Raw genomic sequence first — 15,242 nt, 5'->3', positions numbered from 1 at the left:
CAATGTCTCTCTTAATCATTTGTTTTATCCAAAGCGACTTACAGTTGATTAGACTCCGTGGGGGACGGTCCCCCCTGGAGCAATGCGGGGTTAAGGGTCTTGCTCAAGGGTTACACCAGGGCTTGAACCAAAAACCCTCTGGGTCCCAGTCATGTACTTTAGCCACTAGGCTGCAGTGTGATGAAAGATGCTTTGTCTTTCCATGAAATCGGTAACGGATTTATTCTTTGTTTTTAGGGATATTATACAAATATTTCAGTATATTCCTCTGAGATTTACAGGTTGTTCATTTTATGATAATCATGTTTGTGTGTAGTTGATGCTCTGCCAGCTTTTCCATTTTGGCTCTTACTGTAAGTCTCTTGTGTTTGTATTGTGGAATATGGCAAGCAGTCTTCACACTACTTGCCACAATGCCAAGCAAGGGCTTTTTTATTGAGAACATACTGTCATTGTCACATGCCCCTCCGATTTATATTGAAGTGGTGTGCAATATGTCTTCAGCAATATCTCCACACTTTGCCATAACAAAGGGAAATGTAGTGTAAGAATTTTCTTTTTGATTTGATTAGGCAGATCGTACTGTAGAAGCACTGTAAACCGTAGATGGCCCTTGAAGAGTGTATTTTCTGTTTTTTGGGGGGGGGTTTATTTGAGCCCAATTGCTAAAAAATTAATTGGTTATGATGTGTCTCAACAAATGAATGGAACGTCATCTGCAGACATGGAGTTATGAATTGATACCCTTCCTCAATCATATTGTAAAATTCTGGAAGGAAGCCTTACAGGGCAAATGGGTCTTGGTGAAACATTAATATGAAACATTATCCTGTGCATTGTCCCGCATACGCTATCTGATTCCCTCTTCCCTGGGTTATTGCGCTTGCTTCCTGTTTAAACCGTATGGGTGATATCCTCACAGCTGCCTAAGCCCAGGTGTATACGTCTTCTCTCTCCACTCTCCTCTGTCTTTGTCTTACTGTGGTCACTTTCATCACGCAGTATTAGAGGGTAACTAAGGAAGAGAAGGAAAGTGTTATGAATGGAGTCTGGCATTCATTACCAACTGACAGTCGGTGATATAACCAGAGTACGAATGGGGAAAGTAGGCATTACTAAGATTATGTAAAATTAAAGATTTTTTTTAGTTTGACAAAGGGTTGCATTAGATGCCATTATTGGTAAGAATGTGAGAATTTGAATTTATATTTTTGTTAAATTAGTTTCTATTTGATGTGCTTTGAGTGGCACATCTTATTTAGTGTGTTAATTTACTGAAGGGGCCATTATGCTGCTGTATGTCGAAGAGGAAATGCCTTGAAATGGGTGTTTCAACAAGACAATGACCCCAAGCACACAATCAAGAAAGGAACATCTTGGTTCCAGACAAAAAGGATTGAGGTAATGGCGTGGCCAGCTCAATCCCCCGACCTCAACCCCATTGAAAACGTGTGGGGTGATATTAAAAATGCAGTTTCTGAAACAAAACCCAAAAATGTAGTTGGTTTATCCTGGGCTGAAATACCTGTTTCTTGGTGCCAGAAGTTGGTTGACTCGATGCAACACAGATGCGCAGCAGTTATCAAAAACAAGGGTTATGCAAATAAATATTCATTCAGTAATTTAAAGTGAAGTTGAATCTTGAAAAATGTCTTCAGTTTATACGTTAATGTTTCAGTTTGAAGAGAAAAATGTCAACACTGCTATTTCTTTCAACAGATTAATATTCCTTTTCTTTGCTTCCTGTAAAGTAATAATGCAGACTTGATACAATTTGTTAAAGCTTTGATTTGGAATTGAATGTATAATGTTTCCACTACATTTGAAATATGGAACTAAAAGCTATTAAAAAAATATTCACTTTTTTTAACGCTCTGCAATTTATTTGAACACAACTGTATATCCAATAAGATGTAATTCCCAATTTGGAATGATCATATTTGTGAGACCGGACACTGTCTCTCAGCAGTCTGGAAGCCCTCCCTCCTGGACATAGCAGAGACCACTCTGAAGATCTGCTGAGGTAAGTGCTCGTGGGTACAGTCTTGATTCATATCTGCAATATTTAAACAATTAAGGCCATGTGACATCTCTCAGACACTGACTGTGCAGATTTACCTCTCACTCCCATTCTCTTTTATATTCTGGAGGCCCGTTCTATCACTTAAACCTCCATCAGGCAGTAAACTGGCAACCGTGTCCCCTGATACATTAGATTGCAGCCTGCTGTCTTTTTAATACGCCGGTTCCCAGTTAATATACTGCAGAGGAGGACTGTGCAGGTGTAGCTACGGCACTGGCAATTTCTTTGATGCCATTAACCAGAGGAGTGAGCTTAGAGTACTCATTAGTGTGCGATGTAGCATGGTTTATCAAAGTGACAGAAACCATACCCTTCCTCCAAGGCCAGTCTCTTGTCAGTTTGGCACTCACATTTTCAGAACCTGATATGGGCTGTATGGCTTATTGTGTTTTTCGGATCTTAAACAATGAAGCACTGGAGAAGGGAAAGCTGAATTATGACAGAAAGGAGTGGTGAAAGGCCATGGATTACAGGCAGCAGAGAGTGAAGGGGAGAGACTGGCATTCAGGGACATGAAAATCAAAGGACAAGGTTCAGTGGAGAGCGTGATCGAGCGCGAAGAGGGTAGGAAGAGAGGTAGGCATGGAGACACAGTGAGACAGCGCAGACTTTCCACCCTCTGGACTGCCATGTACCTTTTTAATGTTCAATTTAAACACTGGTGAAATAAACTCATTCCACAGCATGAGTCAGAGAGATGAGGGAGGGAAGTCTGGATTTAGAGCGCGAGAGAGAGAGGGGTAAGCGGGAGGGGAGAGGAGAGGGGAGGGGGTGGGTGTGGGTAGGTGATAAGGAGGGGAAGAACGGGAAAGTTTAAAGTCAGAAGTTTGGGAAGTTGGAGTTTGGTCAGTGTTGCTTGGAGGACTGCCCACGCGCTCCCAAATACTTAACGAACCGTAAACTATCTCAATTTCATATACATCACCTGGAAATACACTGTCATTTTCTGGAATTAAACTGAAACCTGATCTGTAGTTGATACTACAATGCTACATGTATACAGTGCAACAGCAATAAAGCAGGCATGTCGGTACACTTCTTTAAAGTGTGATGTATCTTTAATTTCAGGCCTAGGCACTAAAATAGCCTGGCACTTTTCCACTGGGCATGTAGCAGAGGGATAGGGGGTCAGGGACTGGGACAGGGGCAGAGAGAGGGGAAATGGGGTAATGTTTAGAGGTTTATAAGCATGCCTGGAGGTTCAATATCTTTAATGGGATACCCTGCGAATGTAACAGCATCCTCCTCCGTGTGCACACACAGCAGCGTTTGCGGGGGTTTATGGGGGAGGACTGTGATAAGGGTCGGGTCTGACCGGCGGTTTTGAGCCTGCGCGAGCAGGGGACGGAGGGGCAGCTGGCACCGGCCCTGCGGGAGTAATGTGACCGTTGCAGAGTCGGCAGCTGAATATCAACATAACGGCCCCACACACACGGTGACAGGTATCCAGGCTTATGCACAGTAAATAGAGACTGGAACGCGCGCGCACACTCCGAGAGGAGAGATGCCAAAGCACAGACGGTGCAGTAATTCGCTCTCAAGCTGTTCGCTCACTTTGTTTTGGTACTTCCATGGCGTACTCTATGAACTTCGTTCCTTCCGTGTTTGTGTTCACCTTACCATAGTTCCCCTCACTATAATTTCCTGTGAAAATGTTCACCGGTTGCACTGGATGTTTGCGTCTGAACTTTTGTTATGCAGAAAGTCATGTGGAGATACTGTGCTTTCCTCATTCAATTCCTCTTATCAGGTAGTGCTCATTAAACCCAGACAAGCGATGTTTAATACAGCGCCACTCCCTGCGGGCTGCAGTGTCTGCAGGTATTTGCTGCTACCATGTGCTACACCACCTGATTTAATCATTCGCTTATTCTCTGAAACAAGTAGGTAAAATAATTAGTGAAATCAGGTGATGAGTATAGTGCATGGCAGCAAAGACCTGCATGTAGTTGAGTAGTGCTGGTTTAATACATGCCTTACCCATAAAGCTTTTATTTCATGCCTTAACCACCCCAGAGATTGTTGTACATAAAAATCAAGCCTATTTATTATTTATAATCCATGCAATGATGCACCTGGTGAGTTGTACACTAGATGATCAAATCAATAAAGTGTGTTTGTAGATACCAATATCGTACTGATATAAGCACACACACATACAGATGTTTAATACAAATGCTATTTTTCTCTGACGTAGTAGGCCAATAGTAAGTGGTGTGTGCTGTGCAGAACATTTTTGATTGATTCCTATTCTTTGCCACGTCAGAAAAAGGAAATAAAAAATACTAATTGATATATTTAAAAATCTAGACAGTAAATTTATTCAGGGATTTTATTTTGCAATTTATATATTAATTCAAGACTTGAAACATTAAATAACATTAACATTAAATACCATGGATCAACTGGCAGCATGAGGATATAATAAATAAGAGTGAAAATATATAGTTAAGGACTTTTTGGCATGTATTCACTTGTAATTGTATGCATAATATACACTCAGTGACCACTTTTTTAGGTATTCATTAGATTTACTTTTTAGACTTATTGGTCTTCTACTGTAGCCCATCCACTTCAAGGTTCAACATGTTGTGTGCTCAGAGGATCTCTTCTTCATGACGCTGTTGTTGTTGTTGTTGGTTTTTTTAGTTACTGTCGCCTTTCTGTCAACTTGAACCAGTCTGCCCATTCTCCTCTGACCTCTCTCATTAACAACGCCAGATGTTTTTGTGTTTCGCACCATTCTCTATAAACTGTGCAACTCTATTGTGCGTTAATCACAGCACCAACAGTCATTCCACTGTCAAAGTCACTTGGATCACATTTCTTCCCTATTCTGAAACACAATCAATCAATCTCTTGACCATGTGTGAATGCTTTTTTATTTTTGCACCTTTGCAGCACCAGGCAAATGCAGGTTTAAGAGGAATGCATGTTTATGTGGGAGCTACATACTGTTTATCAGTGGGTTTAAATGAGGTGATCTCTCATTCTCTCTGTATCACTTACGATCTCTCTCTCCCCCCCCCCTCTCTCTCTCTCTCTTTCACTGCTCTCTCTACTCTCTATGCTGTTGGTCTTACACACTGATGATACAGTAGAATAGACCCAAACTATCTTCATACATTGACTGGAGTTTCAGATCCTGTTTAAATAGATCTGTTTACATCCCTTCAGCTGCTGGTTCTACTTGATGTGCCACAAGACCTAAATCATATTGGAGGGATTGACTCACTGAACTTATGGCTAATAAGCACAGGCTGAGATATAAGTGGGTTTGCATGAAACGTGTTGGGAGACACTAGCCCTGCCGCAGAGAAAAGCAGTCGAAAGAAGAACCAATGCAAGAAAATGAGACGACTGAGTAAAGACAGGATAGCCACAGCTCTGCAGAGCCAAGAGTGTGTCTGCATTGACCCCTCCCTCCATCCCTCTCTCCACCTCTCCCTCTCTCTCACCCCCCATTGGGAGAGTCAGGTTGATGATGTGTCTTTTAATTTCTTACTCGGCACTCTGCAACAGCTCCTTACACACGCGCGCACACACACGCTGGCACACTTCTAAGCTACCGTCCGCACGCGAAGAGGACACATACAAACTATAAACCGACACCCGGGGATCACAGGATCATTAGTGCTGAGGTAAGGAGCAAGACTGAGCGCTACACTGGGTTCAGCTGATGGATATCCTAGCTCTCGGTTATATGGATGACAGAGGTTAGGTTTATATGCATTATATGCATAAAGTGTTTACTCATCCGAGTGTTGTCAGGCTGTGAAGTTGTGTATCTATGGGTGTGTGTCTACATGTGCTTTTTGTGCTTCAAGAAATGGAATTGCTTTAATTAAACCGTAAGCCATGAATTGTTTTTGATATAATATTTTTAAGGTACAGACCTCTGTGGGAAGGGAACCTGCTTAAATAATGAATTGTTTGTGAAAGCACAGTGCTGCTGCTCCTTGAAGGATGTGCAATAGTGGGGGTGCACAGAACTGTGAAAGATAATTTTATGGAAACAACTCAGTGGAGTTGAGCTGGTCAGGAGAGTCAACAGTATGGAATTGGGGAGAAGCATGCTTTCTTCCTGGTATATTAAGGAGCAAATTTTCAGCTGCAATTCAAGCTCTTCATATAGATCTTTACCACATCAGCTGCCTCAAGCATGTATTCATTTTAAATAGTACATTTTGAGCGCTCTGTTCTTAATAGTTTATTCATTTCAAGATGGCCTGAAGGGTAATTTTGAAAGTAGTAGTAGATTATCGGTGTAAAGTGGGCTTTCTTTTGCTTGCTTGTCTGTCTTTAAAATGATTCACCAGGGGCATTCACAAGGTGTTGAGATTTCATGAGGTCTACTGCATGTGCGAGGGCGTTGTACTACGTGCAAACATATGAGAAGTCCTGGATATAATGTTTGTGCCATAAATCTCTTCTACCCAAACACTCCTGCTGAAGCCGAGCAGCAGTCTCGGGCAGAAGGCTAGGGAGGGAGATCGTGTGCATGCGTGCTCTGTGTTCAGCAGGGGCTACATACAAAAGCAGTGCACACTGTAATGCCTTACAGTGCAGTCCGTGAGTAAAAAAATCTGATGATCAAATAGGCCCTGGTCCTTATCTTTGTTGCGCAGGTAGCAGTTGAAATTGTACTTCCCTCTAGGGTCTTTCAGCGCACTTATCCCTGGTATGGGTATGCACTTTGCACTTTGTTGTATGTCACTCTGGATAAGAGTGTCTGCCAAATGCCATTAATGTACTGTAAAAGTATTTGAGTAGTGGTACAATTTATTTTATTATTTATTATTTTATCTCTGTAATCCAACACATTGAATTTATAATTAAGCAATGAATATTACATCCATGTTGGGTGATCCATGTAGAAATGACATCCATTTTTATACAATGTATAGTAGTCCCCTTTATGGGACCAAAAGTTATTGGACAGCTGGATTCTCGGCTGTTTCTGATTCATCAGGTGTATTCAATCACTTGGTGGAGGTATAAGAAAGATTTCAATATCTAGTCTTGCCGTTTGTCAACATGAGGACCAGAGTTGTGCCAATGACAGTGACAGAAGCCATTATGTGGCTGAGAAATAATAAAAAACAGTCAGAGACGTAGGACAAACAATATGCTTACCAAAATCAACTGTTCGGAACATCATTAAGAAGAAATTGCAAAGGCACTGGTAGGTCAATAAAGACCTCTGCAGTTGATGACCAAATAATTCTCACCATAAGGAAAAAAAACCAAACACCTGTCTAACAGATCACACTCTTCAAAGAGGCAGAGGCAGGATGTATCAGGGGGTGTTAGTTTTGGCATGTTTGGTGCTGGCTCATTTGCCTTCATTGATAATTTAACAGCTGATTCAACACAATGAATTCTGAGGTGTACAGAAACATCTCATCTTCAATCAAGTTCAATCAAATGCCTCTAAACTCATTTGACGGTGCTTTATTCCACAGAAAGGTAATGATCCCACACATACACTTGTGCACTTATTCAGATTTTTTTGCCTCATATTTGCTTCCTTGACTTTCATTGACACAGCTCTGGTCCCAAAGTTTATGCACACTTATAGCAAACTCCTAAGGCAATCAAAAGCCTAGAATCAAGACACTGATACTGAAAGTGTTTTTATACAGTACCTGCACTAAGGACGACACGGATCACCTGATATGGATCTAAATACCCTCAGATTAGAGGTGACAGTCTGCACTTTAACCTCACATTTATTGTTTCATTTCAAATCCAATGTGCTGGAGTACAGAGCCAAAATAACATAAATTGTACTACAGTCCAAATACTCATGGACTGCACTGGATTCCCCCCCCCCCCCCATTTCTTATTCTCATAAATATCAGTGATACAACTATCGGTATAGTTTTGTGTACAAAATCACTTGCTTAATTTAAGTTCTCAGCTCTAAGGACAAAGCCCACAATATTTATTTAGATTGGTTCTGGGCCTATGCCTTCAAGTCTGTGATCACAAAGCTGCCCCCCTCCCTTCTCTGTGGTCTGTCCCCACTTAAGACCAATATATATACCTTCCTTGCATGATTATGATTCCTTACAGTAACAGTGGTAAGCAACACCACTGCAATTTTTGTTGGTATGTGATGGTTCAGCATTTCTGTTCTGTGCCAATTGACTTAAGTGACACAACTGCATACCTATGAATGCACACACATACACCCTCATGCACATGCACACACACACACACACACACACACACACACACACACACACACACACACACACACACAATAATTTCCTAGATTTACAAGGTATTGCACATTTTTCACAGGTATTGTACAAAATATAAGTTGGACAACCAATGTGAAGTGTATGTCAAAGGCATATCTAAATGTCGTAACAAGGACAAATACACCATACATGCAAAGTGAATGAACTTCACCAAAACCGCAATGTTTGAGTCAGGTTGATCTTTTTTTGGGTGAAATTATGAAATTCACATATGGAACAATAAACAGTTGCCAGATACTTTTTGTGATTTTTCCTTTGTCTGGCACCAGTGCTTACTAGGGAATGCCTTGACATCTGTATATTAGCAATAAATGTCATTGTGAATAAATACACAATAATTATATAATTAGAGCTACCAACTGTCTTCTAGTGTGATGTGCTCTTGGGTTGACTGTTGCCTGTGATACCCTCACGTATATATGCTATAGGGTACAACTCAAGCAGTCAAATTAAGAGTGCGCTTAAGACCTTTTTGGATGGCATTGTAATTGGGGCCTTGCGCAATCAGTAGTTTCCAATGACACATGCAGAACTTGCCATAAAAAAGTTTGAGGCAACATTGGCTTCCCTCTTTGGAGAATGTGAATATATCTTTTTGTGATTATTGTCAGAACTTTTTCATGGTACTTGGTCTCAGTGTATTAAACGATTGCGCTTCCCCATCCCTCGACCCTGTCAGGGACTCCAGCTGTCCCCATGCCTTCTTTCCCGGGCCTGTAGCGGCAGCTCCAGACTCCCATCTGAGCTGCAGGGACAGAGGGAGAGGGAGCGGCACGGAGCTCCAGCCCTTGGAGGAAGAGGAGCGGGCACAGACCAGAGGGCGCAGGCATGTAGACCATTAAAGAAGGGGCTTTAGAGAGTCACATGTTGCAGAATTCTAATTTATGTTCCTCTCACCAAATTAAGCCTTACGGGCCTAAATAGGAATCTATTACTTGACAAGTTAAACAGTGATTTCAGGGGGCTCACCCCAGGTTAGTTTGGGGTCTGTAATTGTAGTTGTGATCAGGTTGCGGTCTTTGCTTAGGGTTAGGATCAAGCTGAGGTGTGTATTTTGGGTGTACAGTTCTGTCGGTTTGGTGACACAGTGGTCTACTTTGTAGGACTGTCAGGTTGGGCCTGAAGCAGGGGCGAGGCCATGCATTGCTCCACCCTTCTGGCCATCCTGACAGGGGTGCTGCTGTACCTGATCCTGGGCGCCCTGGTCTTCCGGAGCCTGGAGGCTCCCTGGGAAAAGAGCCAGCACCTCCAGCTGCACAGAACTCGCCTCGACTTCCTGGAGAACCATTCCTGTGTGAGCCCCGACCACCTGCATCTCTTCTTACAGGTACACAACCCCTAATCAGATGCAGTCCTCTGGACACAGGTGAAGTACTCTCTTCAGTACACAGATACACTGTGTACTCAGGTCATAAGTCTAATAAATACCTAATAAAGTGCTCACTGCGTGTATTTGTTTATCAGACCCTCTTAGTTCCTCATCTTTCTCTCTGTCTCCCATTTAACATTTTCCCTTCTGTCCCTCTGTTTTACCCCCCATCTCCCTCCCCACCTCCCTCCAGGAGGTGGAAAAGGCTATGGGAGCTGGTGTGAACCCTACCAGCAATTCCTCTGACATCAATAGTAAATGGGAGCTGGCCAGTGCATTCTTCTTCTGTGGTACCATTATTACGACTATTGGTGTGTTCTTAAGGCTCCATCTTGTCACCATAATACAATCATAGCACTTCATTTCCCTCAGTAATACCCTAATATTCTTCATTGTTCTTTCTATGATTTGCCTTCTGATCCATTTCATTCACATCAGCTTTCAGGGAACACAGAACAGATATAATTGAAATTGACCACTAATTTGGCCTGTTGTAAAACAACAATAATATTCCAAGTAATAATGATGATCATTATTAGATCTAGTAGTAGTTATAATAATAGTAGCAGTAATTTTGTTGTTGTTGTCATTCTGGAGCAAAACAATGGAAACTACAATAAATTAATTAATATACACTCTGCTGACTCAGGTTTTGGGAACATTTCCCCAAAGACAGATGGGGGCCAGCTGTTCTGCATCTTCTATGCCCTGGTGGGGATCCCTATGTTTGGGATCCTGCTTGCGGGAGTGGGGGACCACCTGGGCACCGGGCTGAGGAAGGCTGTCTGCAAGTTGGAGACCCTCTTCCTGGTGAGAGGCTACTCTCCTGCTGCAATGTCACAAGCACACATCTCAGAGAGCTCAGTTCTGGTTAAACACAACTGTTTTCTTTCCTCCTGACTCTCTCTCTCTGACTCTCAGAAGAGGAGAGTCAGTCCCACTCTAGTCGGAGTCATCTCAGCAGTGCTCTCCATCCTGCTGGGCTGCCTGCTCTTTATCGCCGTGCCAACGGTGGTGTTTAAAGAAATGGAGAAGTGGACCCTGCTAGAAGCTACCTACTTTGTGGTCATCACCCTCACGACTGTTGGCTTTGGAGACTACGTGGCAGGTAACAGATTTTTGTCCTGCACAACCAGAGGTTCACTGTTAAAAAAATACTGTCTAGGGTGTCTCGGTGGCGCAGCCTGTAGAGCACTGACCGCATGCACATTGCGAGCCGCGACGTCGGCGGTTCGAATCTGACCGTCCGACATTTGTTGCATGTCTTCCCCTCTCTCTCGCTCCCATTCTTCCTGTCTCTCTATACTATATACTGTCCAATAAAACTGAAAAAGGCCTAAAAAATATCTTAAAAAAAAAAAATACTGTCTAAAAACCTTGCATGCTTCCTGTGTTTCTGCCCTGCTCTTGTTCCCTCCATCCCTTCATCAGGTGATCAAGCAGAGGACGACGCGGTGTACAAGCCTTTGGTGTGGTTCTGGATCCTGGTCGGCTTGGCTTATTTCGCGTCCGTCCTCACTATGATCGGTAAATGGCTACGGGTGCTGTCCAAAAGGACCCGCGCTGAGGTGAGAATGAGGGGTGAGGTCAGAGAGATGGAGGAGTGTGGGGTGAGGTCAGAGAGATGGAGGGAGTGTGGGGTGAGGACAGAGAGATGGAGGGAGTGTGGGGTAAGGATAGTGAGATGGAGGAGTGAGGGGTGAGGTCAGAGATGATGGAATGTGACATTAAGGAAATTAAATTGCCTAACTCTGAGGTAGTTTTGTACATTGAGTCTCGATCAGTACGATGCTCCTATTTTCTCCTTGGTCTCTCTCCCACCATAATGTCTTCTCACTCTTCCTTCTTCCTCCTTTTCCATTATCTGCTTTCTTCCTTTTTACCTCTCCTCTCTCCCACTCTTCTCTCTTGTCTTCCCATCCCTGCAAGATGGAGGGTCTCAGAGCCCATGCCACCGACTGGACCCAAAACATCCAGAACATGTCAGTGGACTTCCGCATCCCCAACCGCCTCGACCTCAACGATCACTTCCACCGTCGCCGGCGGAAACGGCACCGGGGGCCTCGCAGTCGCCCCCACAGGCCGGGGCAGGGCACGGCGGAGGTCGGAGGGGCGGCGCTCGGGGAGAATGGCCACCCTCCCAACGGCGTGTCGGAGTCCGGATCCTCCTTCAATTCGCACTACTCGGACGAGAGCGGGTCTGGCTCTGAGGCGTCCGACACGGAGAGGGCACGCAGTGGGTGGCCCAAGAAGAGCCCGGGAGGAGAAGAGGCCCCCGAGGGCCTCCCAGGCTCCATCAACTGCCAACCTCTGGACTATTTCGGGGAACATTTGGCCTACATCGACGAGTCCTCAGATGCGCGGAGTGACAGGTTAAAAACGGACCTCCTGCTCGACCGCAATCGTACCAATTCCATTCCTCCACGGAAGCCCAAGAGGAAGCGCTCCAAAAAACTTCCCCAGAAAAACTCCAGAACCCCCCTCTGTTTGGATATGGAGAGAAATGAGCTGAATGGGGACATCCACCCGCCCTCTGACCCCCCACCACCCCCTCCTGAGACCCCAGAAGGGAACTAATATTGCCACCTCCACCTTTTAGTCTGAAGCCCAAAAGGCATCAGCAGGCATTGGTACCAGATTCCAGAAGGGCAGTTAAGCCTTCTTTTGTGCTCAACCTTACGACAGACTCACAGACTTTGAGAAAGACTGGGTCAAATCTGACATCAGGAAAAGATTTGTGACCCAAGTTTTTCAATTTTCCACTTGAGCAAAAGTTGGATTTCAATTCCTCAGGGCCAACCTCAGACCTTCAGGGTTGGAGATGTTCTGCGTGGTTCATCTGCCTGCCTCCCTCTCCTCCATGGTGATGAAATTTGACTTAGTTGTAAATGAAGAAGTCTTGAACTGCTCTGGCCCTGCAGTGAAAACTGAGCCTGCAGGGTGGTGTAGCAAGCAAGTAGAACAGGTCTTTTCCTGTTCTGATACCCCCAAGGTGTATTTCGGCAGTACCTTGGAGCAAAGTGTCTCCCTAAGACCTGCTTTCCCCTCCAACTGACCCTGACTGCCTGCCAGTGTGAGATAATGGCGCCCCCTTCTGGACTTAAGGGTGTAAATACACCACAGGAGCTCCAGACCTCAGGTTGCAATATCTCTATGAAGGTTTTTTTTAAATTATGAAACGTTTTGTATTTAGCCTGTTAAATGGTATAGAAAACAATACTGAACTTGGAACATATACCAAGGGGGTAAATGAATGCAAGCTACAAACATTAATGCAAAGGTTTAATTTTTCCGGTGTCTAAACAAGCAGTTAAGTTGCTATGTTGCAGCTTTTAAAAATGGGGTTTTGACTAAAGACTCAGGTTTTTTTTATATTTTATTCTCGTTAACTTTCTGGCCAAGTGAATCTAGAGTAATAGCAAGGTCTTTTAGACATTGTCTATGGATTAACGGCTACAATAGTCATGGCACTACCACTGCTATTATTCACCAAATGTAATGCAAGCTTATGATCAGCTCTGAAATCCCCATTGACAAACACTAGTTGTTTTGAAGTTGATTTGTCATGTAATGTTTTCAGTTATGATATTATACATGTAAATCATGTTTTTTCAGGTGAGTACATCCAACATCGTCTAGCCAACTCTATTTTTGGCATAATAATTATATTGATTTCTTGAAGCACATGATGTGGTGTCAGTGCACAGGGATTGCTGCCTTTCAGTGCCTTTTCACTGTCGACGCACTGGAAAAGCAAGAGGACTGATATTTAAAAACATGCTCTGAAACAGGCCTTTGCTGGTTCCACTTCAGCGATAAGACGTCCACTCCAGAGAGAACAAACTCCATGTCTCATTTCTCCTTTGTATCGAGGGTGAATATACTTAAAAAGAAAAACAACTGTCCCTACACAAAGCCAAAATGGATTATAAATCTCAGAAACACTTAGGAAATATGATCGTAATAAGAATTGTCGAGGTGAGACCCTGCTGGCTGGACCCACTCTCTAAACTTTATAAACAATTATATGGAACACCTGGCACAGGTCCCACTGGCACAGTCTTGATTAGAGCGATTGTCATGCTTTTCTGCCCTTTAAATTTACATCTAGTTAACATTGTTGGCAGGCACCTAGCATTGCCACTAAATACGATTACCTTGTAAAACAGGTCATTGTGCTTACTCCTGCATCTTTATGCATACTTATCCAATTATTTGGACAGTAATTCCCCTAATTAACACTGAAGACAAGAGAAAATTGGTTTAGGGCACTGGCATAAGTGGCTATTTCCTTATGTCATGCTTCCAGTGAGCAAACAGATTAGTGGAGGGCTAGTTCCCCTCCTCTGTACTTAAATAGGTTGTGCCTCCATCTTCTCATTCATGTTTTTTTATTTTTTATTAAACTGGATGACTGAAGTGTGCCTCATTGGACGACCAGGAATATGGTATATATCTGTATTGGATGGTCCGCTTGACAAGGTTGTTTAGCCTAAATAAGACGGACAGAAAGTGTTGTGTTATCTGGTCGCACTATACTTGTGGGCATTCGATAACTACGACAGGTTCATGCTTTTTACTACTCGTGGCTTTCTTAGCGAGCACAACACTACACAATCGCCATTACCTTATGTTATGTGATGCTATGTTACATCATCCTTCCACAACCTCTACTGTCAATCAGGGGCCCAACAATAATATACTGTATGTACAGTAGATCATTTATATGGATTGGCCCAGAACAGAAAGTACAGGAAAAAGAAGGTTCAGTTGTCCCTGTTTGAATGGTTCTTAAATGTACAGTATGTCTTAAACCTTCATCGTTATTAAGGTTGGCGAGAACTGTCTGCTCAGGTAACTCAGCTCAGGTAATGATAAGGCAAACTTATTATTACTTCATTGATATCACTTTTATCTAATGGTACCATGACTGACCCACATGCTTATTCTACTCTTGTTATTATAAGGGCATGGCCATTGAGCCGATTTTAAGGGTTTCCCTGCTGTACCAAAAACAAATCATATGTCAGCTATTTTAGTAAGCTTTAAAAAATACACTTGAAGACAAGTCCTCTGAAAGATAATAAACACAATTGGCAGGATATTGTGTGGTGTAAGTGTCAATATCTTTTTTGTCAACCCATGATTGTAGGTGCTGTAGATTTTACTTGCTTTAAATTGCCATCCATGTGCCCATTGAATCCACGTTACCATTCATTTTTTAACATTTTCTGGGAATTCAAGCTAGCTTGGTAGCGATTTGGCTGACAGTTTCTCCTCAGCATTCCAAAACTGTAATAAACAGGCACAATGGCCTCCAGCTGTTTGTGACCAACATGTGATTTACCACTGACAATGCTGGCCAGATGCATTTTTATATAGATTTTTTTGTATAATGGCAAAGGGAACATTCATGAAAATGTCTTTTCTTATGCTGTCCCCCCATTTTCATAGGAATGCTTAATCATATCCCTGCTGAAAGAAACAGCTCAATGTAGGGCAGCCTGTAGTGTAGCGGTTA

General features: G+C 43.1%; 1 protein-coding gene across 1 annotated transcript; it reads left to right on the top strand.

Moving 5' to 3' along the window:
• Window positions 1–5,653: 5,653 nt before the first annotated feature.
• LOC133124837 (potassium channel subfamily K member 4-like) lies at window positions 5,654–14,701 on the top strand. The gene is made up of 8 exons (XM_061236366.1): window positions 5,654–5,724; window positions 9,032–9,178; window positions 9,456–9,679; window positions 9,915–10,032; window positions 10,371–10,531; window positions 10,643–10,829; window positions 11,153–11,289; window positions 11,651–14,701. Exons 3-8 carry the CDS (start codon window positions 9,491–9,493, stop codon window positions 12,296–12,298), a joined length of 1,440 nt encoding a protein of 479 aa, XP_061092350.1. The 5' UTR covers window positions 5,654–5,724; window positions 9,032–9,178; window positions 9,456–9,490; the 3' UTR covers window positions 12,299–14,701.
• The last annotated feature ends 541 nt before the right edge of the window (window positions 14,702–15,242 follow it).

Source organism: Conger conger, chromosome 3 (genome assembly GCF_963514075.1).
Source record: "Conger conger chromosome 3, fConCon1.1, whole genome shotgun sequence".
NCBI lineage: Eukaryota > Metazoa > Chordata > Actinopteri > Anguilliformes > Congridae > Conger > Conger conger.
Note: the sequence above shows the minus strand (reverse complement) of the source record. Positions and strands in the feature narration are given on the sequence as shown.